At 38.4% G+C, this 23,302-nt stretch overlaps 1 protein-coding gene across 2 annotated transcripts in view; it reads right to left on the bottom strand.

Annotated features, from left to right (window-relative positions):
* LOC145766279 (uncharacterized) overlaps nucleotides 1–17,033 on the bottom strand; it is a 70,941-nt gene extending 53,908 nt beyond the window's left edge. For both annotated transcript variants that reach the window (XM_082577954.1, XM_082577955.1), the window contains exons 1-3: nucleotides 16,888–17,033; nucleotides 12,928–13,021; nucleotides 10,662–10,714 (exon numbers count right to left, since the gene is read on the bottom strand). In XM_082577954.1, coding sequence (XP_082434080.1) covers nucleotides 10,662–10,714; nucleotides 12,928–13,021; nucleotides 16,888–16,984 — 244 coding nt within the window. In that variant the 5' untranslated portion in view covers nucleotides 16,985–17,033. The remainder of the gene's footprint in view (nucleotides 1–10,661; nucleotides 10,715–12,927; nucleotides 13,022–16,887) is intronic.
* Nucleotides 17,034–23,302: the final 6,269 nt, after the last annotated feature.

The raw sequence follows: 23,302 nt of genomic DNA, 5'->3' as shown, positions 1-23,302 counted from the left end.
GAACAATCGTTTTACGAAAAACTGTTTACGAAAAAACGTCGGACACTGTGTAACGGCCTTTCTCATCTATATTTCTGATTCTGAACATCTGGTCGGAAACTCAGCTTATTTCTAGATTTAAAAAAAAAAATGCGTAGTAAGTAACTAAGTATCTCACAGAGTCAATTCTGTTAATTGGCTCATATGGCAAAATACAAACTGGCATAGACGTTGACAACTAAAAGTAGCCTACTTCAGTCATTTCATCTATAAAAGAAACCCGTTGTGTCGAATAGCCACGAAACGTCTGTGGCAAAATGTTTGATGCCAGGTATTAGAACTTCACTCAAAGCATTTTGCCGCAGTGTTCAAACTGGTGGTGCGGACACCTTGGAAATTTCTCGCGTGAAGCGTAGCTTTTAGGCCTTGCCTTGAAGTACCCGGCGCAAGAAAATTTACGTAAGTCGGCACTCTTATGATTGCATCACGTGATGCTCCCCCCCTTATTTGTTCCTCGACCTGACTTGGTGTTCGTATTTTTTCATAAGGCACGGCATTTGTTGAATAGTGACGGCACGTGTCGAGCGAGTTAGGGTTAAGGATAAAAAAAGAACATGGCAAAAAAGGCAGAAATCGCAGCCCAGTACATACAAAACAAAATATATAGCATAATGACTCAAACGTTTTCGACACGTACGTCGTACGTGTGTCCCCATCAGGAATTAAATCTGCAATATAAATAAAATAAAAAACTGTAAGATAAATTTGACTTTGCACTATAAATGTAACGACACTTTCTACTGAAAAGCACAAACTGAACAAATAATACAAGAATGATTAGTTGATTACGAGTAAATTATACGGAGGGAAACAGATCACATGGGGTGTAAACTACAGGCATTGGACAAACAATTAGAACACACACAAACGGAACGATGAGCCACAGGCGAATAACTGCCAGTTGAGAGATGGATTTACATTTTATTCTTAAGGCTTCCATGATTTTAGTCTGAAGATCAGATCTGCCTCGAGAGATGATTTTAAATTGGTCGATCAAGACATTGTCAGTGCACGTTTCACAAGAGGCGATGTGCTCTTCAATTGCACTTTTGATTGTTAGGTTTAAGTGCTCCCCGGCCCTTGTCAACAAATGTCTGATTGACATACCAATGTATGTCTGGTTTGCGACACGCAAACAACTCAATTTATACATAACATTTGAAAAAAGAGCAAAGGAGGTAGGCGACTTCAGTTGAAAATATTGGTGCACTTTAATTGTTTTATACCAGGCCTCAAAATTCGTTTTTGTTGACGGCGGACAAACGTGTCTGGTCTGAGCAGCTATCTTGGCGGACAAATTAACTCTCACGCGGACACACCAGTTTTAGCATCAATCGTCATGCTTAGTTACTTCAACTTGATAATTCTTTGTCATTTGAAAACTATAGCCACATTGAGAAGGCTTTTTAAAATTTCAGCGAAGTCACTCTGAAAGGCTTTCATCAGACCAACGACGTGCGCTTGAAGAGTCAGTGCCGTGTGGCTGCTCAATACGCCACATATAACTAATTAACTTCCACCGAACAAGGTCGTGTGGCTTCTTGCGTCACAATGCTCTGCACACGAGTCGGAATACTTCTGCACTAATGTTACTGTTTTCTGCTGTGCAAAGTTTCATTACGCTTTTTTCTTTAGGTTTATTTTTGCATGTCATGTGAGCCAAAGTGAACTTTCCCTGGGCCTCTTCTTTCTTACTGTAATAGCCTACTCATATAATCTAATTTTATAACCAACCTTGCCTTATCAATATTACTAGGGGCGTGAGACCAGAGGGGGGGGTACCCAAAAAATAGTATAGATCAGTTCAGTTTATTTTTTGTTTTTTACATCCATAGTTTTATATCCAATTTTATTTTGATAGATACCGTATACTAAATCTAGGCTGTATACCAAATTTTAGGTCAAAATATTGAAAAACCATTCATTAGGGGCAAAAAATGTGATTTTTGACCCCAGCGAGGGAATTTTTTTCATAAAAATTAATTTTGGATATAAAATCTGACACAGTTGAGAGAATCAGTTGATTTAAACGTGTATTCCTACTCATTTTTCAGCAATGAATTCATTTTTGGTGGTTAAAATAATCTATCTCATGTAGAAAGTGGCCAAAACTTGATTTTTCTTCCAAAAATACTGAAAAAATACCCTCAAAAAAAAAAATTATTGTAAAAATCTTCTTGCTGTGCCCCCCACATCCCAATTCCAGTATTTTAAGCCCTCGTGTAAGATGGTCAGAATAAATGCAAAGATTTTGGTGGAAGAAAAAGTAAAAAAGCTCTTGAAATGGCCAAATGGTACCATTTTTAGTGCTAGCGAAAAAAATGGTATCATTTTTACTGCAGGCAAAAGTTTTGAGAAAATTACCAAAATTATTTACCATTCTCATTTATTTTGACAGATTGTTAATATTCTAAGTTTTTGAGTAGTATGGCTCCTACATCTACTGATTATGTATTTTGTTTCAATGATAAGCTGCCACTGAAGTATGAAATTGTGTTTGGAGTTATTGACAAATCCAAGAATGAGCCTGCATCTGGGCCGCAAGAAACCAAAATACGGATGGCAGTTATATGTATGACCAAGTCCTTATTGGATATTTGGAAGTTCTAAGGCATTTGGAGATGGTGACTTGCTTCTGCCCTATGCACTGGTTAGAAGAGAACTTGTTAGCCTCTTGACAGACTTTCATAATTCAGTAACTTTCTTACTAGTTGCGCGTGATTGCTGTAAAAAAAACGTACTCCCATCGATTCTTAGCGAAGAATTCACCTTTGTTACGCTGATTCGATGTCATTGATCGTTGAAGCAACGTAACAATCAAAAGTTTTCCTGCTTGAATGGAAGCTAATGGTATCATACAATATTTTCATTTTCTAGATGCGCGCTAGAATGTGCGGGAAATTATACTCTCGCAACAATTGTTCGTGCTATGCAATGACGATTTGTATCGCCGGTTTAGTTGCAATTGTTGACTAAACGACTTGCTTATGTGCGATAACGACGATCCTGTGTCCATTAAAGCATTGGCCGAAATACCGTTATTGGTGACAGGAATGATGACTTTCGTATCAATAGATTTTGAAGCCTTTTGAGGGGTTACGTGCATCAAAGAAGTTGAAGAACAATGATTCTTATTCATAGAAAGTTTAGGTGATCAACACATTTTGGAGAGATGTCCTTTCTTAGCAATAGCACTCAACTTCCTTAGCTGGGCAAAATTGTCAAGAATGCCGTTTATTTCCACAATATGGACATCTTACTGAAACGGTAGCTGCAACAGTATCTTGCTTTCTCTCAAGATCTTTAGGTTCGGATATAACAGCAACTTGATGCAAATGCAGTGTCGAGGGTTCTGCAACTATTCGTCCAGCATTTTTTTGAGCATCTTCCAACGACCGAGCTTTCTCGAAAGCAGCTTGTAGAACAAGGTTTGGTTCTTCCAGTAAACGTTGCTTAATTTCTAGTGATGTCAATCCGCCAATAAAGGCATCAAGAATAGATTCCTGTCTGTGCTGAACGGCCGACACAGCTTCGAAATTGCAGTCAGTACTCAAACGCTTGAGCTTTTGATAATATTCATCAAGTGTCTGGTTGACGTCTTGCTTGCAAGTTTAAGCAAATAACGCGCATAAATTCATTGAGGAGCTTTGTCATATGCACTTTGAAGTTGAGTAATCGCAGCTTCATACGTGCCAACTTCTGAAATGACCTCATAAGCTGCACTATCAAGATGATTGACAAGAAGACCGAGTTTATTAGCATCCGAAATACCTTCATACTTCTGAATATAATAGGTAAATGACCTATACCAGTGCGACCAAAGCTTCCTGGCTTCGCTAACTGTGAAGATCGGCAGTAAACAGTTTTGGTCTTAAGTCTTTAAGATCCATTCTGTGTCTGTTTATTAAATTGTTATGAATCCATACTCATTCATCACAAATCCTCAATATAAGGTTTTATAAACAAAACACACGATATAGCTGAACATAAACATAGCGGTTAACATCAACAATCAACATAATAAGGTAGTAGGTATTAACTTAAATAAAAAGATTATACACTACAGCTTACAAACTAAAGATTACATGCAACCAAAATATCTTCACTACTAAACAATCTGCTGTATAAAGCTACGCTGCTAGAACACAAGTAAAATGTAGCGGCAGGCATTTGATTGTTTAAACGAGCAATTACCTACGTCATAGCATCGCAAGGAGAAGCAATAGAAATGATTAGGCATGAGGCAAAATAAGAATGGTCAGTTGTAATCTACAACAAAGACTTGAACTAAGTTGCGCGTGATTAGTGTAGACTGTAGAAGGACCGGTACTCCCATCGATTCTTAGCGAAAGATTCACTTTTGTTACGATTCAATGCCATCAATCGTTGAAGCAACATAAAAATCGAAAGTTTTCCTGCTTGAATGGAAGCTGAAGGATACAGTATTCACATTTTCTAGATGCGCGCTAGTATGCGCGGAAAATTATATTCTCGCAGTAATTGTTCGTGTTATGCAATGACGATTTGTGTATTTTTTTTTAATCTTTTTTATCTCTTTTCTAAGTTTGGTGGCTGTGCAAAATAAAAACAGTGACATCCAAATACTGTTTTTGCACATTTTAAACTATTTGGTTTTGCCATCTTTCCCTTTTGTAGGTACCAAATTCGTGTGTTTACTTTGCTGTTCTCTACATGTTTGCACCAGCAATGAAAAATAAATTGAATTGAATTGTATCGCTAGTTCCTGTGTTATTTCTAGGCGGACAAATATGACTGATCTAGATGGTACTTCCCGCGGACATCACATGCTGTGACGGCGAACATGTCCACCGTGAACTTTGAGGCCTGTATACATAGGATGAATGTCAGATGAAAATTTGTTTATTGCTCTTTCTTCAAATGTTGTGTATAAATTTAGTTGCTTGCGTGATGTAAACCAGACATACATTCGTATGTCAACCAGTCATTTGTTGACAAGGGCCGAGGAACACTTAAACCCAAACCTAACAACTAAAAGTGCAATTAAAGAGCACATCGCATCTTGTGAAACGTGCATTGACAATGTCTCATTGTCTCCATCAACCAATTTAAAAATCTCTCCAGGCAGATTTGATTTTCAAACTAAGATCATGGAAGCCTTAAGAATAAAATGTAAATCCATCTCTCAACTGGCAGTTATTCGCCTGTGGCTCATCGTTCCTTTCGTGTGTGTTCTAATTGTTTTTCACATGCTTGGACTTTACACCTCATGTGATCTGTTTCCCACCGTATAATTTACTTGTAATCATTCTTGTATCATTTTGTTCAGTTTGTGCTTTTCAGTCGAGAGTGTCGTTACAGTTATAGTGCATAGTCAGATTTATCTTACGATTTTTTATTTTATGTATATTGCAGACTTAATTCCTGATGGGGACACACGTACGACGTATGTGTCGAAAACGTTTGAGTCATTATGTATGTTATATATTTTGTTTTGTATTTAATATTATGTTAAACCCACTAAGGTTACTTTGTTTTGCTTGTCTATGGTTCAAAAATGCAAAATCTCTACCAAAGCTTTGGGCTATCAGATATATATAAACTTTATAACAACATTTTTAACCAGAAAATATATAAAGTGACGTAGTTTTTGCATAAGTTTGACCTTCTAGGTTACAGACACCGCAACCCAACGCACTTCAAATGTATAAGAATGGGAGCTCGCTATGTCTATGGTATAATAAATTATCCAATTTTTTTCATGTGTTCATAATAATCTTAGTTTAAACCGATCAATGCTGCACTACTCAATAAATGAATAAAAACATTATTATATTATACAATAGAACTCGGTAAATCCGGATTCGGTTAATCTGGATCTTCGCCTAATCCGGATAAAACTGGAAGTACAAATGATTTGTAATCTTTTTCTTGAGAAACAGCTTCAGATTATCCGGATTATTTAATCCGGATCTTCGCCTATTCCGGACAAAAGTTGCACTTTCTCTATCGCTTTATCCGGATTTGCCCGACAGTTTTGCCATTTTATGCTAAAACGTAACGTGACTTATTGCGAGAAGTTTCTTATCTATTGTTCAGTTAATGTGACACAATAAATCATTACGGATTTCTTCCTTTCATGAACAGTAATCCCTCCTAATGCAAAATTCGTGCGCAAATGCCCAAACTCGTACTGTAACTTGAAAAGATGTTGGTGGAATTTTCGGCGGTATGTCGGTGACGTTTTTCCAATTGAAGACTTTGTTTGACCGTGATTTTTTGCAAGTTTTCCATAGAAACTCGTCTTCCGTAACTGTTTTCAAAAGTTTTGAGTGACTACAGATTATTCCGACACGCATATCTGAAGATGTAACTTTTGCCAGTGTGTTCTTGCGTTAGACGCAGAGTCTACAAATACATTCGTTTTACATGCATACTGCATTTCAAAAGAATTTTAGTGCTAATGTGGTGATCGCGCGTCTAGGAATTGGCAGATGACCACACTAATGCGTTCAATTTCGGTGATTTTTACTGATATCCTTCTATCTAGGTAACGTCAGGCTTGATAGAACCGTCATCGGTTAATCTGGACCTTCGCCTAATCCGGATGGAACCGCCGGTCAAATCGAATCCGGATTAACCGAGTTCTACTGTATTATAAAATGTCCTTGAATGAAATTGGTAAAAATCTCTAGTCTTACAATTGTATATGAAGGGCTTAGAAGCAGACCGGTCTAAACCACAAAAAACATTATTTTGAGTAAATCGCAATTGAAGTATTTTGAGTACCAAAAAATCGACAAACAATACACACAACAATGCTTGCAAGTTTATTAGATATTGTGACAAGCCTCATCTGTTATCCACTGAATGTTTCAAAAAATCGAAATAACTACTGAACAAAATACAAAAATACGGTTAGACCATTGTGGCACACATTGTAACATAACAATACAAACTACAAAAATGCTGTTAGACCATTGTAGCATACATTGTAAGTTACAATTTTGGGAGTTCTATCTACAGTTGGATCTTTTAAGGGCTGAAGAATATTTAGGTTTGGCAGAAAAACTTTACCAAAAGAAAGTGTCAATGCATTTAAGGAATAAAAGCAGTTCTATTGTGAAAAACTTTTGGGATATCATTAACTCACACAACTTTCCTCTAATCATTTTCGTTTTCATGATCTGCTTCGTCTGGTAGCATCTCATCAAGATCCTGATCCGCAGAACTACGCAAGTTCTTATAGAAATCGTGATAGACAGGAGGAACATAATCCAACAAATCGTTGATATCTTTTAGTTTTAACGGGTTAATCAGCACAGGCTGATCATGAAGACGATTGAGAACTGCCACACCATTGGCTGGTCGACCACTACTTTGACGCTTTGCCAAATCCAATACATTCCATTCAGTAATATCAGTCAAGTTGTCCTTGAAATATGTAGCGGACGCGTCAGTTAATACGCGCGCTCATATGCAGCCGTCCGTGCTGACGGCGACATTCCTGGGCAGAACCGAGATCCGAATTGGCAAGGAATGACCAGGACACGATGGTCTTCTTCACTGTATATTTCTTAACTGGCTTGACAGCTAACACTTGACTACAAGATTGAATTCTCCAAGACTCCGTTGTTTATTAACTCGACTTTCAAAGAACAGAAATCCAAAATATAGAGAAATAAGAACACCAAACTAAAAGAACTTCAACTTGCAGAAATCGAGTAACCAGCTTGGTTGCAAACAGAAAATACTAGCGAACTTTCTTGAATCGTCTCGAATAGTATAGTATAGTAAAGTCTAGTAAAGTTGAATAGTAAAGTACAGTGAAGGATCATGGTTGCCGTTACTTAAAAAGCACTCTAGCTTAATTGGAAAGACGCAATCTACAGGCATTGCCAATTCTACATACGATCATTTAACATTATATAACGGTGGATCCACTTATCGATGAAATACAGTAGTACTATGATTCAGGCACGGTACAAAGATTGATTACAGGATTGCATTCCGAACGTATGCGGTATTTGTTGATTGGAAACGAAGGTGCTAGAATTCCATATAACGTCAGTATGTGACGTGCGTTACGTCAGAGCTCTCGGGCGCCACAAATACACTAAACTTGGTGATTCACTGACAAGTCTGATCCATTGAATTTTTAACCACTCCACCTTTCTGCCACCAGTATCCCTTTTTCTGATCACCAGTTCTTTTTTGTAATCACTCACACCAATAAAGTCTTCTGAAGACATGGGAATAACGTTGAAAGGTTTTTTCCTGTTTGCCTCTGCAACAATGTCCATCCACTGCTGCGGAATGTAAACATTCTCATGACGCTTTTTTGCGGTTTCTACTTTTGCAAAGTCACTATCGTTCAAAAGATAACTATGGCCAGAAACCATGAATTTGTGATTGACTTCTTCAATACCAAGTCTAGCTACTCCATAACTCCACAAAAGAACAATATTAATATTTCTGTTTTGGCCACCACAGGAATCGCTGTATGCATGAAATACCTTTTTATTCTCAGCAACTTTCTGAGTCAAGTATTTCAACAAACATGACCCAATTTCCTGAGAACCACGGCCTGCTTGACCTTCATGCCACATATACATGAATGCATTGTTGGATGTGCAAAAGTGCACACCAAGATTGTAAGTCCATAGTTGTCTTTTATAATAAGCTACACTTGTAGTCAAGGCAGGTGTTGGCATTGTCTTCTGTAGATCAAACGTGAAAGTGTCGACTTGGGAATCATTTAACATGCTGTCGATTTTCAATTGGTTTTGAGCCTTTTCGGCCTTTCTTTTATGCAGTTCCCACTGAGTTTCAAGTGATGTCTTTTGATTATCGTCTTTCAATGCTTCAATCTTAACTTTAAATGCATCACACTTTTTGCAGGTATCAGTGTGAGGTCTGTGAAAGGTCAAGTTAATATCAGTAACAAATACTCGACGATAACACCATTCTTTGACAGGCTGAATTCCATGGTGCTGGCATTCTTCTATATAAAGTTTAAACATCTTGCTAAGAGATAGACTTGGGCTTAAATAGAGTTTTTTAGGATTGTCTTTTCTGCTATAATGACTACTATAAGTAGGGAAACTGCTAATGTGCTTAAAGACCTGATCTATTTTACATTGGGGTATTTTATTGGCAGGTGTGTGTCTACCTCTTCGGTCAGCAACAGGAGTGCTTTCGCCCGCCATCAGCTGATTTTTCAGTGCCCTATTTAGCCTACCGTTACTGATATTAAGAGTAGCCATGAACATTGCTTTGCACACTCTAATTGAGCCATCACTAGATGAGAGATAGAAGCATCTTGTTAAGCTACGACGACTTTCGCTTCCTTTTTGTGTGTAGCGATGAGAGACTGGCCTTTGATGTACCAAACCACATAAATATGCATTCTGTGCTGACCAACATTTCATTGCCCAAAAGCCATGAAATATTTCATCAAGTTGAGCATTATCTAGTTTTTCAGCACAATTAAAATGGCAAGTATGTTTTTCCAAATAACGCCTTTTCTTTGCAGCAAAATTTTTCCAGTAACACTGGTATATTCCTCTCCACTATTCCTCAAGCGCTTTCTAGTCGTTCTTTTCCAGTTGTCAGCATTCCGTTTCCGTTTTCGACCTCGAACTTCTAAAAAGAGAGTGTCTGGCATTAGCAGATAATTATGTTAGTTCAATTCCGCTAACTTGAACCATATTGTGGTAATTGAGTGATTACTGCATAAATTAGATGATGCAATAAGATTAGGCTAGCTTACCTGAACATTCTTCTTCACTACTGTCACTCTCTTGTTCAGTTGGCTGGTAAGTCTTATCCACATCAGTACTATCCAATGAACCACTATCACTTGAATCATCATTCATCAAACTATGAACAACGTTAGTAACGTCCGTCATTTTTTTTCCATATCTCGAAGTAAACTTTTGATGGATATCAAAAATTTCAAATAGCCTAAACTGTACCAGTGTTGCCAAGACTGTAAAAGTACCGATTGCCATAACCGAGGTTTCCAAATAGCCAAAAATTTCTAAATCGATAAAATTATGAGGTCCGGTAATGCAAAAACGGCTGACCTTCTCATAAACAAGGTTATTAGCTACCTACCTTTCTATTAACACAGAACATCAACTCTTAATACTTTAGCTAGCTAAATACTGCTATCTTGTAATTATGATTCTTGTTTTGGACAACCTATAGGCTAAAAATGAGTCTGCAATAATTTAAAGTTGCCAAAATTGCATCATACATATTTATACACAACATAATATTGAAATGATATTGAAAATAGCCAAATTTGCAAATAATGACAACTGACAACCCTGAAGCATTTGCACAGCAGCTGCTTTGGCTCAAGCGCAGGGGAAAAATTGTAGCTTAGACCGCTTTGGCTCAAGCGCAGGGAAAAAATTATGGCTTAGACCACTTTGGCTCTAGCAAGTATAAAAAAAACCGAAGAGCTTGAAATTAGTCTGCTCATTTCGCCTTCACATACACGTGATAACGGTTAGACCGTTATAGCATAAACAGATAATATCGATATCTGTTGAATGGCATCTTTAAAACGAATTTGACAATTTTGGGGTTAGACCGGTTTGCCTCTAAGCCCTTCATATATAATTATATAGTACCTTGCGTTTTTTCAGGATCATCGATTTGGGCACACTGTTCGGTCATTGAAGACCTGCAACGAAAATAATTTATAAAAGATTATTTAAAAAAAACATTTTCTAAAGACACATTGGAATAATTTGGCAGGGATATAACCTATTGCCAAGGCTACGATTAGAAAACCTGGTTTTAGAAGTGGCAATCTCCCGTAACCAAGCCTTAAAGCAGCCGATGGCCATGGCTGCTAAGTAGTGCTTGAATGACCGCCGGTGCTACCTCCTCGGTGGCCAAGTTTGGCCGCCAGTTTTTTCTAGCCAGTTATTTAATTTCGCAATAGAATGATCTGGATTAACTGTCGAAAATATGTAGTATCAAAGAGTGACGCAGAATTAGGCCAGCACGTCATAATCACCACTGTTGTATTGTGCGGGAACATTTGCTATTGTATTATAGAATATATCTAGCTGTGATCACCAGCGCTGTACGTCTTATTTGTGATTCCTGACGTTTATTTTAACAAAGTGTTAATCCGAAGTGCTAATTTACATCGGCTGGCAATATTGTCGTTTTTATGTCGATTCAATGTTGTCGGACATTGAATCGTTGTTAAAAAGGAGAACTAGGTTAGTTGACATTGGAAGGGAAAATACGTGCTTCGTAATTGAGAAATGTTCACGCTATGGGCTAGTGACTTCACACCCTCAATGGTGACATCATATCGGTATAAATGGTCAGGTTTTATGAAAGGCGGTATGCAGTTGGAACAATTTAGTGTCGTTAGATGGTCCCGCAATACCGGATTACAATCCCGATAAAGCAGTTATTGCGTGGTACAACGATTCTATTGCAGGACAATCTAGGACATCGCCCAGACTTCAGCAACGCTAAGTGATCATTTTAGCATTGTTGCAAGTTTAATTCTATTTACTTGTGCTATCGCAGGCCTCGAAACAACTTTTTTTCCGGCGGCCAAACGTGTCCGACTGAAGCAAGCTGTTCGGCGGCCAATCACATGCACATGGCGGCCATTGAAACTTCGACATTGCTGTGAACGTTTATTACAAAACAATTGTACCAAAACATGTAAAACGAGAAGCGAAAAATATACTAAAATAGTCTGTCACGACCGCACTGTTTGATTTGTTGTGATGTAATAATGCCAAAAGTAGCGATAAAGCGAGCAACAAGATACGCACGTCGCACGCTGTTACAGTAATTCACGTTAAATAACTCATGGGCGGAAAAGTAAGTTAATTTTGGGTTAATTCAACGTTCGAGTCAGCACAGATCGATTTAATTTTCCAGCGGGTTGTACTGCGTAACAACAATGCCCAATAAGAAATTTACGTTTGTTTTACATTAATTCGACATCTAGCAACGTTGAATTATCATAAAATAACCTTAATTGCTTGCTCAACCAGGTAGCCTACCGGTAACAAATTGATAGCTCCCTGCGAGAAGATTGCCTCGATTTACGCATACACTAACATAATTTCGGCACAATTGCGATACTGCGAACAACACTAAGTCTGTTTGATAAAGAACTAGAATCGGAATCATCAGATGCTGTATCGGAGCACGAGGTTGAGCGCCATCACTGGAATCGGACATATCAAGAGGCACATCGCTTGGCTGTAAATCTACAGCGTCTTCGCCACTTGCAATCAAGCGTCCACGTTTGATAGCGAACGGCAAAGCTTTGGCATTTTTATTGCCGTCGCTAATTTCGAAGACTGAATGTATCGCATCAATAAAGAGTATTGTGATGTCACTTGCATCCTGCTTATCGTCAGACATCAGCTGCTTGGTCAATCAATAATGTTAACAATTCAAGCATAACCAATGTGTATTGTGATTCATCGGGTGCTTTGACTGCTTTCTAATCATTTGTGATTATAAGTGACAAAGTACTTTATTAACAACGGCGCTTGCGTAAAATTTTCTCGGAACTTTATGGCGGACAAATGCGGCCGACGAAAGGGCGAGACCCGGCAGACAAAATGTCGGTTTTTGTAGGTTAATCGCGGCCATGGACGCGATGGCCGCCTTCAGATTCGAGGTTTGGCTATCGTATTTTGTATTTTGGCCTCCAAGCGCGCAAATTTGGCCGCCGAGAAGGAGCACCCGGTAGGCCACGATGGCTGCCAGAAAAAAACACAAGTTTTAAGGCCTGTGTAACCATCAGGTAATCTTAAAATTAACCTATTTTGGTCATATCTTAATTTCTGAAAGTTTTAATTTTTCTATTTAAAGTAAAGTAAAAAACATTAAGTAAAACAATGGGACCTGCATGAAACCTCTTTCTTCTTTAAAATGCTTTTCAAGGAGTTCGATGAATCTTCACTTTCTGGGCAAGTCAAAAATTGGGCAAGATCCATTCCTTAAAGTAAAACCACTTTAATATGCACCTGATGTTACAAATAAATTGAATAAAAATGTTTACGTCAAAAACAAGGACATTTCTTAGAAATAAAGACAATACATTTTTCTCAAATATTGTATTTCAAAATAAGAACAAATCTTAAAAATAAGGACGGTAATATGGCAACCCTGTATAAAATTCGTGTAAGATGTGACATGTTGGTAACAAAATTTTAAAATTATGGTGGAGTAATGATGGTCAGAATTTTAAAAAATTGCATCATATCTTGTAAAAAAAATATTTTGGCAACCTGAAAATTTTCTTGAAAAAACCCCCGGTGGTCAACGTGTTAATGTTGTTTCCTATGTTTCAGGCTTTCACATTTGTATTCAAGCATTAAATAAGTTGGATAAATTTTATTTATTGCAAAAAAATTCAAGAAGTTGTATGTAGCAAGGTCAGTGGTTGGCAGTGAACTATGAAAGGGCCAGTTATCCAGGAACAGAGGAAATTTTAAAGGAGCAGGCTTCTAAGCTTCTGGCAGACATGGCAACTATGGCCACAAAGTAAGAATGGCCACGGAAACTACTGCGCCGGCGGTAGGCCATGTTTGGTCGTCGCTTCTACAAGTCAACATACACCCAGTTAAATATAAATATGTCTGTCAGTCTGATATGTCATAGGACGGATGTTGAATCAATGTAAAAATGAGTGATTTTACTGTTTGAAACAAAAAACTTTGTGTTGCAATAAAAAAAATGATGATTGCCACTTTGTAGCTAAAAACAGCAGCATCATTCATTGTTACTAAAAAAACACACAAGTCTAAAATCAACTATACTGTTAAAAATGAAGCAAAATGTTTCAATAAATCTCTCAGTTTGTTAAATAAGTCTGTGGCCCACCTCAAAATGCTTCTATGGCCGCCAGTGAGCCATGGCCCACTGGTTGCGAACCGCTGGTTTAGACCTATCCATGAAGGAACATTTATGGTTGGAGAAACGTTTTTAAAAGCAGTTTTACAACAACCGATGTAATTAAGAACCTTCGGGCCGTTATCAGTGGTGGCTTTGTAAACAACGACCTTCTACAAGCATTGCCCATTCAAAGAACAATTTTCACCCTGCAATTGTTTTTCAGGACCTTCTGATGATCCTCCTTTTAGGTGAAACAGGCTGTCAAGGGTTTACATAGTAATAACCATATTTGATTTAAAATGAGTGTGATGTGCAAATGCGGAGAAGTGGATGGAGGTGGCCTGGTGGAAAAAATCAGTGTGCTTACACATATGATAATTGAACAATAAATTTTGGACTGTGCGATATTTTTATTCTGTTTGTCTTGTTTGAGCTGCTTGTAGAAAAAAAAAAGAACAGTTGTGTTTACATCACATAAACTCTTTGCAGTTGCTCTGTTGATCTTTGCCATTGTAGGGAATTTGTTAGTGACAGCAGGCCTAATGATCATAATTATGAAATGAGATTTGGGAATAGAAAAACAACAGCTTCGAAACTCTTTGCATCAAAACTAAACGAGAAAATGAGCGAAGCTGTTGTTTTATTGGTCCAGAGAAAGAGTACTTTACTTACTTTCAAAGTGAGAGTTGTTTTGTGCATTGCCATGACATATAAAGTTTACTGAAGGAGTTGAGAATTCCGATTTACAACTCAACTAAATGGCAGTTGTTCATTGACTGCTAAGAGAGAAGGTTAAAGTGTGTCCTCCTTCATTATAATGGAAAATTATTTGGTGCGGTCTCAATTGCACATTCAACTAGTCTTTGTAAATACAGAAACATACGACAAATCATCATTGAATTGTTGCAATATCACAATTGGATCATTTGTGTTGATCTTAAAACGGCAATGGTAATTCGGCTACGGTACCCAATAATTTAAAAAAACAATTGAAAAAATCCCCCGTTAAGGGATTGGACTCACTGAATCGGACTCAATGAAACGGACTCAATGAAACGGCCATTCCGGGATGGATAGGAGCTATGTTCCAAAATCTGACCTTTAACCTGATTATATATCTTAACATTCTAAATAAGTAATTTTGTTACAAAAAGAAAATTATTTTCCTGCTGGTGCATATCAAACTCGACCAAATGAAACAATTAGTAGGAATGTCAAGTAATGGCAACTGTTTTAATACTTTGTTTTGGCATTTACTTGTATGTCATTTCAAAAAATTTAACTTTGGTGTGCAGACGAAATCGGTTAATCGTATCACCTATTTACCAGACGTTTTGATACGCTTAATCAATGTGACGTTGAATTGATATCAAATTATATTGATTCATCATCAACATCAAATTGGATTGACTAAATGTCTGCAGACGTTGAATCAATGTAAAATGACAGATTTTGCTGCAAAGGTTAGTTCTGCGATACACAACACAATATTGTCAGCGATCATCCCAGAGCATATAAGATCAAAGCATTTTTCTCGAAAAGGTGGCAATCACAGTCCTTTTGATCTTACCAATCTCTGTGATGTCACAATACGAAATTTGACCACAAGAGTGCTACTTTTAGTTTCACACCTGCTGTGTAGCTTCGATGATGATTGTTGAAACACAGCGACAAATTGGAGTAACAGCAACAGCTGAAGCTCTATGCATAGATCTGATCTGAACTTAATTACAAAACTCCAAAATACTCAGGAATAACATGATTGAGTATCAAGATATATTTTTTGCACAAACATTTTGCTAGTTTCTTGAAAAAATTGGTGGATTTTGCAATAAGATTTGATCGACATTTGTATAAGTGATAGAGATGTTAGCCAACTATTGTTAGAGCATCAAGCGAGACTGTCGACAGCTCGAGCATGCCTGAAAAAGCTACACAAGTAAATTTATGTCAAAAACCTCAAACTAACTTTAGACTGCAGAGTGCAGAATCAGACTGTTGTGATTTTACTTGCTGTTCTCTACACGTTTGCACGAGCAATGAAAAATAAAATAGGATTTTTCTGGCAGCAAAAACTGTCCATACCAATGTATGACGGGAGGGCATGGGTCCATATATGTTTTTTTTTTCACTGAGACTTTTCGGTCATTTGTCCGAAATGACTTGAAAAAATTCGGTCATTTTTTATTTATTTTGGTCATTTTTTCTGTTGAAAGTATTTCCTTTCAAGTAGCTGATACAAACCAAAATTTGCACTTCCTGGCTAGCTACAACATTAACTTTTGCTGAGAAACGTTGTCGTGTTTAATGTCGAAAGGGACATTTTGACCGAATTGACTATGTATTTTTTCGAACATTTTGACCAAATTGACTATATTTTTTCGGACATTTTGCTAAAAAATCGGTCAATGACCGATAAATGACCGAAAAAAAAAACCAGGTCCATACCAATGTATGATGGGACGGCATGGGTCCATACCAATATATGATGGGACGGCATGGGTCCACAGTCCACACCAATGTATGATGGGACGGCATGAGTCCATACCAATGTATGATGGCACGGCATGGATCCATACCAATGTATGATGGGACGGCATGGGTCCATACCAATGTATGATGGGACGGCATGAGTCCATACTAATGTATGATGGGACGGCATGGGTCCACACCAATGTATGATGGGACGGCATGAGTCCATACCAATGTATGATGGGCAGCATGGGTCCACTCCATACCAACGTATGATGGGGCGGCATGGGTCCATACCAATATATGATGGGACGACATGAGTCCATACCAATGTATGATGGGACAGCATGGGTCCATACCAATGTATGATAGGACGGCATGGGTCCATACCAATGTATGATGGGACAGCATGGGTCCATACCAATGTATGATAGGACAGCATGGGTCCACCTCTATCTGTTTATAATTTCAAGAAAGTGTTTGATAGAGACTGACCTGATGGTGGTTCTGCTACATCATCATCATCTTCTTCGTCAACTTGCATCATTCGAACAGCAGCTAGCGCATTTATTTTTCCTTGGTTTGAACTCATGTTTGAAAATTTACATGAAGTGAAGTATTCAGACAGCCTAGCAAAGCTGTATCACTAACCATGCAAGTGAATAAAAACTTCTTACAACTTGTCAGAAGTGAGCAGACAAAGTCAATCAACATATAGAACTAGAATTTTTGGAGCTGGTATACAAGTCCCCCCCCCCCCCCCTGGTAACTCATGACAAAGAGGAATTGACCAAAACATGTGGATTGAAGTGTGTGAACAGTAAAGCAAAGGTAAAGTAGTTTCACCCTATGTTTGGTCGAGTCCTGTCTTTGTGATGAGTTACCAGGGGGACTTGTATACCAGCTCCGAACTTTTATAGCTTTTTGAAATTAGATTAGAATCATAACTATTGTAGTCAAGTGAGGTAAAAAAATTGTTTCAGAAAGGTTGTCCTAGATTTTTAGCTATCAAGTATGACCACTAAACTTGGTCACAAGCACAGGCTACCATATTTTATGTCTATCATTCCTCAATGAAATTTTTTAAATCCATTAACTGGTTTGAAAATTGAGCACAAAAGACATGAATTTTTTTTACCCCAGCTTTGGGGTAAAAAAATTTTCATGGGGTAAAAAAAACACCTGTTAGTACAGCAGCTTCTTCTTTATTATTATAATATTGATTTCATATGTTTTGCTACTGATTTCATATGTAGTGTAAATGATTCTCCACCAAAGGAAAGAAGCTTTGTGTAACTCATATGTGGGTCATTCCAGCTCAATTCACCCAATGCTGTTAACGCCGCCATCACCGATTTACATCAAATTTGGTTTGTGGTTAGGTTTTGGGCAAAAACGCATGAATTTTTAATTTTATCAAAATCCGGCCAGTGGTTTTGGAGATATGGCCCTGTGAAATTTCGTATTTTGGGGGGTACCCGGCTTATTTCAAAATGCCATTTCTCAGCAACCACTGGGGGTCCCACGAATTACCCATAAGCCCCATAAGTACCCATAAGCACCATAAGTCGCGTCGAATTACCCATAAGTCACGTCGAATTACCCATAAGTCGCGTCGAATTACCCATAAGCCCCATAAGTCGCGTCGAATTACCAGTGATGTACGCGCATACAAAAAATATTGACGCCGTCAGCGCAACCGCAAACGTTCGAAAAACTATACGCCGCATGCGTCAACGCAACTTGTAAAAAAAGTTGGCGGCGTCAGCGTTAGCGCATACTCTAGCGCAGCGTTTCTCAAAGTGGGCGAAATCGCCCCCCTGGGGGCGATTTTGAGCGCCAGGGGGGCAAAAAAATCAAAGGGGGCGATCGGGGGGCGAATTTATCAAACCACCAATAACAGTCCAACGCGCTAACAACAGTCCAACGCGCAAACCATTTACTGCAAATAGATGATTCTACCTTGACTGACAATGTATCGCTGCTGCTTGGATATGTGCGTTTTGTTCATAATATGAGAACAAGAAGAAAGGATTTTTGCGCTCAGTCTTCCTACAGATATTCGGGCATCAAGCATCTCAAATGCAGTGAAAAACTTCTACGAAGAGAAGGGGATTCCACTGAAGAATATTCTACAATGCGCAACTGATGGTGCTTCGGCAATGGTTGGAAAGCATCGAGGGTTCATTGCACTGATGAAAAGAGCAATTCCTGGACTTGCAATACATTGTGTAATCACCGTCAGCATTTGGTTGCCCGTAGCCTAATCTCAGTCCTGAACTGCATGAATCACTGAATATTGTGATAAAATATGTCAACAACAAGATAAGTGCAAGTCAAAATGTCTTAACTCAGTTTCCTAATTTGAGCGAGAATGTTATTACAGAAGAACAACGGCAAAAATACTGCTCACATTTAGACATGTTTCATAAAGACATGAAACTTCGCTTTCCAGATCTCGTGGACTTCCATGTTCCAAACTGGGTGTTACAACCATTTTCTACCGAACCTACATGTAGAAGAAGTGGAACTTCAAGAGCAGTTCATTGATATGCAAACAGATGATGAGTCAAGTAAAATTCAGAAATGATCGATACGATTTATTTTGGTGCCAGGTTGCTGGCAAATATGAGCTTCTCTGGAAAGAAGCTAGAATGTGGATTTTGTCGTTTTCTACTTCATATATGGTTGAAAAGGGGTTTTCGGCTGTGGCATTGATGTTTTCAAAGCAAAAAAACGCTTGCTAGTTCATAAACGGCATGATCTTCGACTCTATCTTACGAAGATGTCGCCAAACATTTCAAAACTTTGTAAAAGTCGCCAATCTCACATATCCCATTGAACATTATCATGTATTTATGTTACTGTCAGTTTCATTGATTAAATTCCTAAAACTAAATTTGTCTATCACTCTATTATCAATGTTTATTTTACTTGAAAAAATTAGGGGGCGAAATTTTATTTCAATAACGAAAAGAGGGCGATGGACTAAAAAAGTTTGAGAAACACTGCTCTAGCGCAAACTCATTTTGTTTGCTAGGTGCCAAACATTCACACGGTATAAACCACTTGAAACAACACACTTTTCAAGCCACTTCGCGATTTCTCGTTACAAGAAATTATCTTTTTGGCCGAAAGGCACATCTGGCATTGAAAATATAAGTTTTTGCCTTTCGAAGAAGAGAGCTTAAAATACTTTTCCATGATTGTAGGGCCATGGATTTGTATTATCATGCTCCATTTCACTTGGAGATTAGTATTACCGTAAGTTATTCCCTGAATACAATAGTGTAGTGTAAGAAACTGTACCATATGCCTATCAAGAAAATTCTAGTATTATACTAACTGTCGCTCCTAGTAATATACTAACTGTCGCTCCCTAAAAATCCATTATAAAAAACACTATTTTTAAAATGATTCCGTTTGAATAAGACTAATGTTGCTTGTAATGCCATAATTCTCTCAGTAAGCTCTATGCTTTTTTTTGATAAGATTTTTAAAAAGTGGGTTAATGGAAGACAAAACTGCCAGACACAAGCAAGTTTAGATTCTGAACTGCACAACTCTTTGTTATTAGCATTCAGGGATAGTTAGCATTACTAGTGTTATTAGCAGTAGGCTACTCAAAAGCCTCTCACAATTGGCCCCTGGATGCATGTTTTGCTAAACTTCTCATCAAGTTACAAAACATATATAATTACATACTTACGCAACAGAATGTATAAATTGTCAAGTAAAAATTACCTTAGCTTGATAGCCTACTGTATGTAGGCCAACACATTACTACGCTACATAGCCTACAACAAGAATGACCGGCAAAGGCAAAGTAATGTACTACATATAACATACAGAGTACAACATCATGCAAGCAATCACGGTCGGAGACCAAATATTTGAGTTTGTTTAGATACATAGGCTGCACTGCTCATTGCCAGAGAAGTTTCTGATTTGCCCCAAAATGCAAGACTTAACTAATATAAATTAAAGTGCTCACAATTGCTTACAAACGCCTTCAACACTGCTTGACTAAAAAAACTTCACACTACGAAGCCAAGTCATTGTTTACATTTTACATGGAGCGACATTACCAACCTACCTACTTGCTAGCTTACATTACATTCCTGTTCTGACCCGTAATTTACTAAGTAATTTCGCAGTAGGCCTAAGTTGTTTTAACTAATTCTTTCTTTTTTTCTGCAAGACTTCAGTTTCCACGTGGGACTCTAGCGTCAAAGGCAGTATTGTTTGTTTGTTTATCTTTATCCTGCATTGCGGGAAAGCGGACTTGAGCGCTATGCATCGGTGTACGCCTTCCGACATACACCTGACCCACGCTGCAGCCGACAGCAATGTCTGTTTCCGGTTGTCTACTTTACGTATGACTTAAATTCGGTACTACCCATTACTCGAAATCGATCACTAGGTAGAGGCAATTATCGTAAAGTTTCTTGCCCAGAGAAACAACAGCAAGTGCGGGTGGCTGGAGTCGAACATGCAGGCTCTCGACTGCGAGCCCAACGCGCTAACCACTCGGCCATGGCTGCCGACAGTAGTGCTGCCTGCCAGTAGTGCGATATACAAACAAACTCCAGCTGACTGAACAATAGATGACACTGTGACACAACACTAGAACAATGGGCAATTGCAAGACGTCAACATTTCGCAGTTTGACAAAAAAAAATAAATTGCAAACAACAACTAAGACATTAAAAAGTATGCGTTGACGCTATGCGCTAAAAAACCGCGAAAACTTTACGGCGCATCCTCAAGCGCAAACTATCCAAAAAAATGTGGCCGCAAGCGTTAGCGCAAACAAAAAGTCTACGTCGCATGTATGCGGCGTAGAATTTGCGGCGCATACGTACATCTCTGCGAATTACCCATAAGCCCCATAAGTCGCGTCGAATTACCCATAAACCCCATAAGTCGCGTCGAATTACCCATAAGCACCATAAGTCGCGTCGAATTACCCATAAGCCTCATACGTCGCGTCGAATTACCCATAAGCCCCATAAGTAACATTGAATTACCTAGAAGTAACGTCGAATTACCTAGAAGTAACGTCGAATTACCCATAAGCCTGTAGTGTAGAGTGTAGTCTATAGCCATCTAGAAGCCTAGTAGTCGGCTGCATAGCCGAGTGGTGAGGAGCACTAGCTGGGCCTTCCAAAATATAGTTTGACACCCCTCAAGAGCAGGACACTTGAAGGCATGCCTAAAGGTGGACACGAAGATTAGCTTCCTTGCCTTCCCGTCCGCTTATGTGTAATCTGCGGGTCGCTGCAGCAGATGGAGTGTTTTGACCGGTAAAACACTTTAAAGGGGGTCAGAAATGAAAAATTAAATTTTTTTGGTGATTCTTTAGTGTTTAAGTATTATATTTTTCGAAAAATTTTTTTGATATGCCTTTTTGTTTGGGAGATATAACCAAATGAAAATCGGCCACCTGATGGCGCTATGTGTCTTGTGACGTCATCGGCTGGCAACCAAGTAAACAGCTTGATGCATTTGCTTTAAAAACGTCGCATAGGTCATTGCATATTGAGTAATAGAAGATCAGCATAAGCAAGATGTCTGAAACAAGACAAGGGTTTTTCTTTGAACCAAAAAGACGGCGACTTGACAGCGAAGAACATCATTCTGATTCGTGCTCTGACAACACCAGTTCGGACAGCAGTCGGATGGAAAATTTGCATTGAAAAAAATGCAGGAAAATAATTTGCTTGAACCAAGTGGTTTATATCAGCTAAAAGTAGCCGATGTATTCAGAGTTGCCTAATATGCCTACCCTGCCAATGTTTTACTGTCCTAAAAGTTTCAAAGTCTTGTTGTTTTCTCGCTTTGCTATTCGATCCAAACGTCCGATCGTACTCACAGACCTATGTACCTAGGTCGATCGAGTTTTGTGGGTACTGCATTGACAGTGGCTTTCACATATCTTGAAAAATCAAAGACAGAAGAAACAGCTTTAGGGATGAGCGGGTGTCTGAACTTGGTGCTTTTTAGCTCTGCCTGTAGATCACGTTGGTAATCGCTGGCCAGAAAATGATTGCTGCACACACGGCAGTGCTTGTTTACAGGTGGGTTTTTGAGTTTCATCGCTGAGATCCATTTCTTCAGCTTGTCGTCATTATTCAGAGGTAAACGATGAAATGATACACCCAACGATTCCCCGGTTAGTACAACCGGGAGCCATACAAGAAACCACCATTTTAAGGGCGTAAAAACTCCCTTAGCCCAAAATTGTTCGCTGTTTCGGTAGCCTACGCGATTTGTTCCTTGTGTTTGCATGCAAAACAGTAGACTTTGGATGCGGCTTTGCCAGCCAATGACGTCATCAAAAATTTTGACCAATCAGAATCATTCAATTCAAAAAAGGTTATTTTAGGTTTTTTAATTACTGGTAACACAAAAAATAAAAAAATTGTTGAAAAACGTTTTATTTCAGAAAGATCTACAAATACAAAAGCCATGTATTTTCGTTGCAGTGCACCTTTAACATAGGACAATTTTCCTAGGGATACAATTTTCCCTATGAACCAGGTGACTGCAGCATAGTAATCGTTCTCGCACTCAGCTAGAGACTTAATTCTTGCTTTTAACTTGATAATTAAAGAAAAAAAGAATAATGGCAACGGTGGGAATCAAACCCATGTCACCAAATTCAATAGCCCTTCGGCTAAACCACTCCACCACGCAAGCGCTCGTGAAATCATCGCTTAATTTGGTTTATATAGGTAATGTTTCGAGAACGCTCACAAGTCAAGTCAATTTATTTTGCTTTAACAGCGCCATATATTAACAAACAATCAGAGTAAAATGTAGCCTAATTGTCAAACCAATGCATTGTACAACTGTTGGTTAGATTATGGCGCAATCAGGATGGTAGCGAAAGACCATAAGCAGTCAT

The sequence above is a fragment of the Aplidium turbinatum genome, chromosome 3, assembly GCF_918807975.1.
Source record: "Aplidium turbinatum chromosome 3, kaAplTurb1.1, whole genome shotgun sequence".
NCBI lineage: Eukaryota > Metazoa > Chordata > Ascidiacea > Aplousobranchia > Polyclinidae > Aplidium > Aplidium turbinatum.
This window is presented reverse-complemented; position numbering and strand designations above follow the sequence as displayed.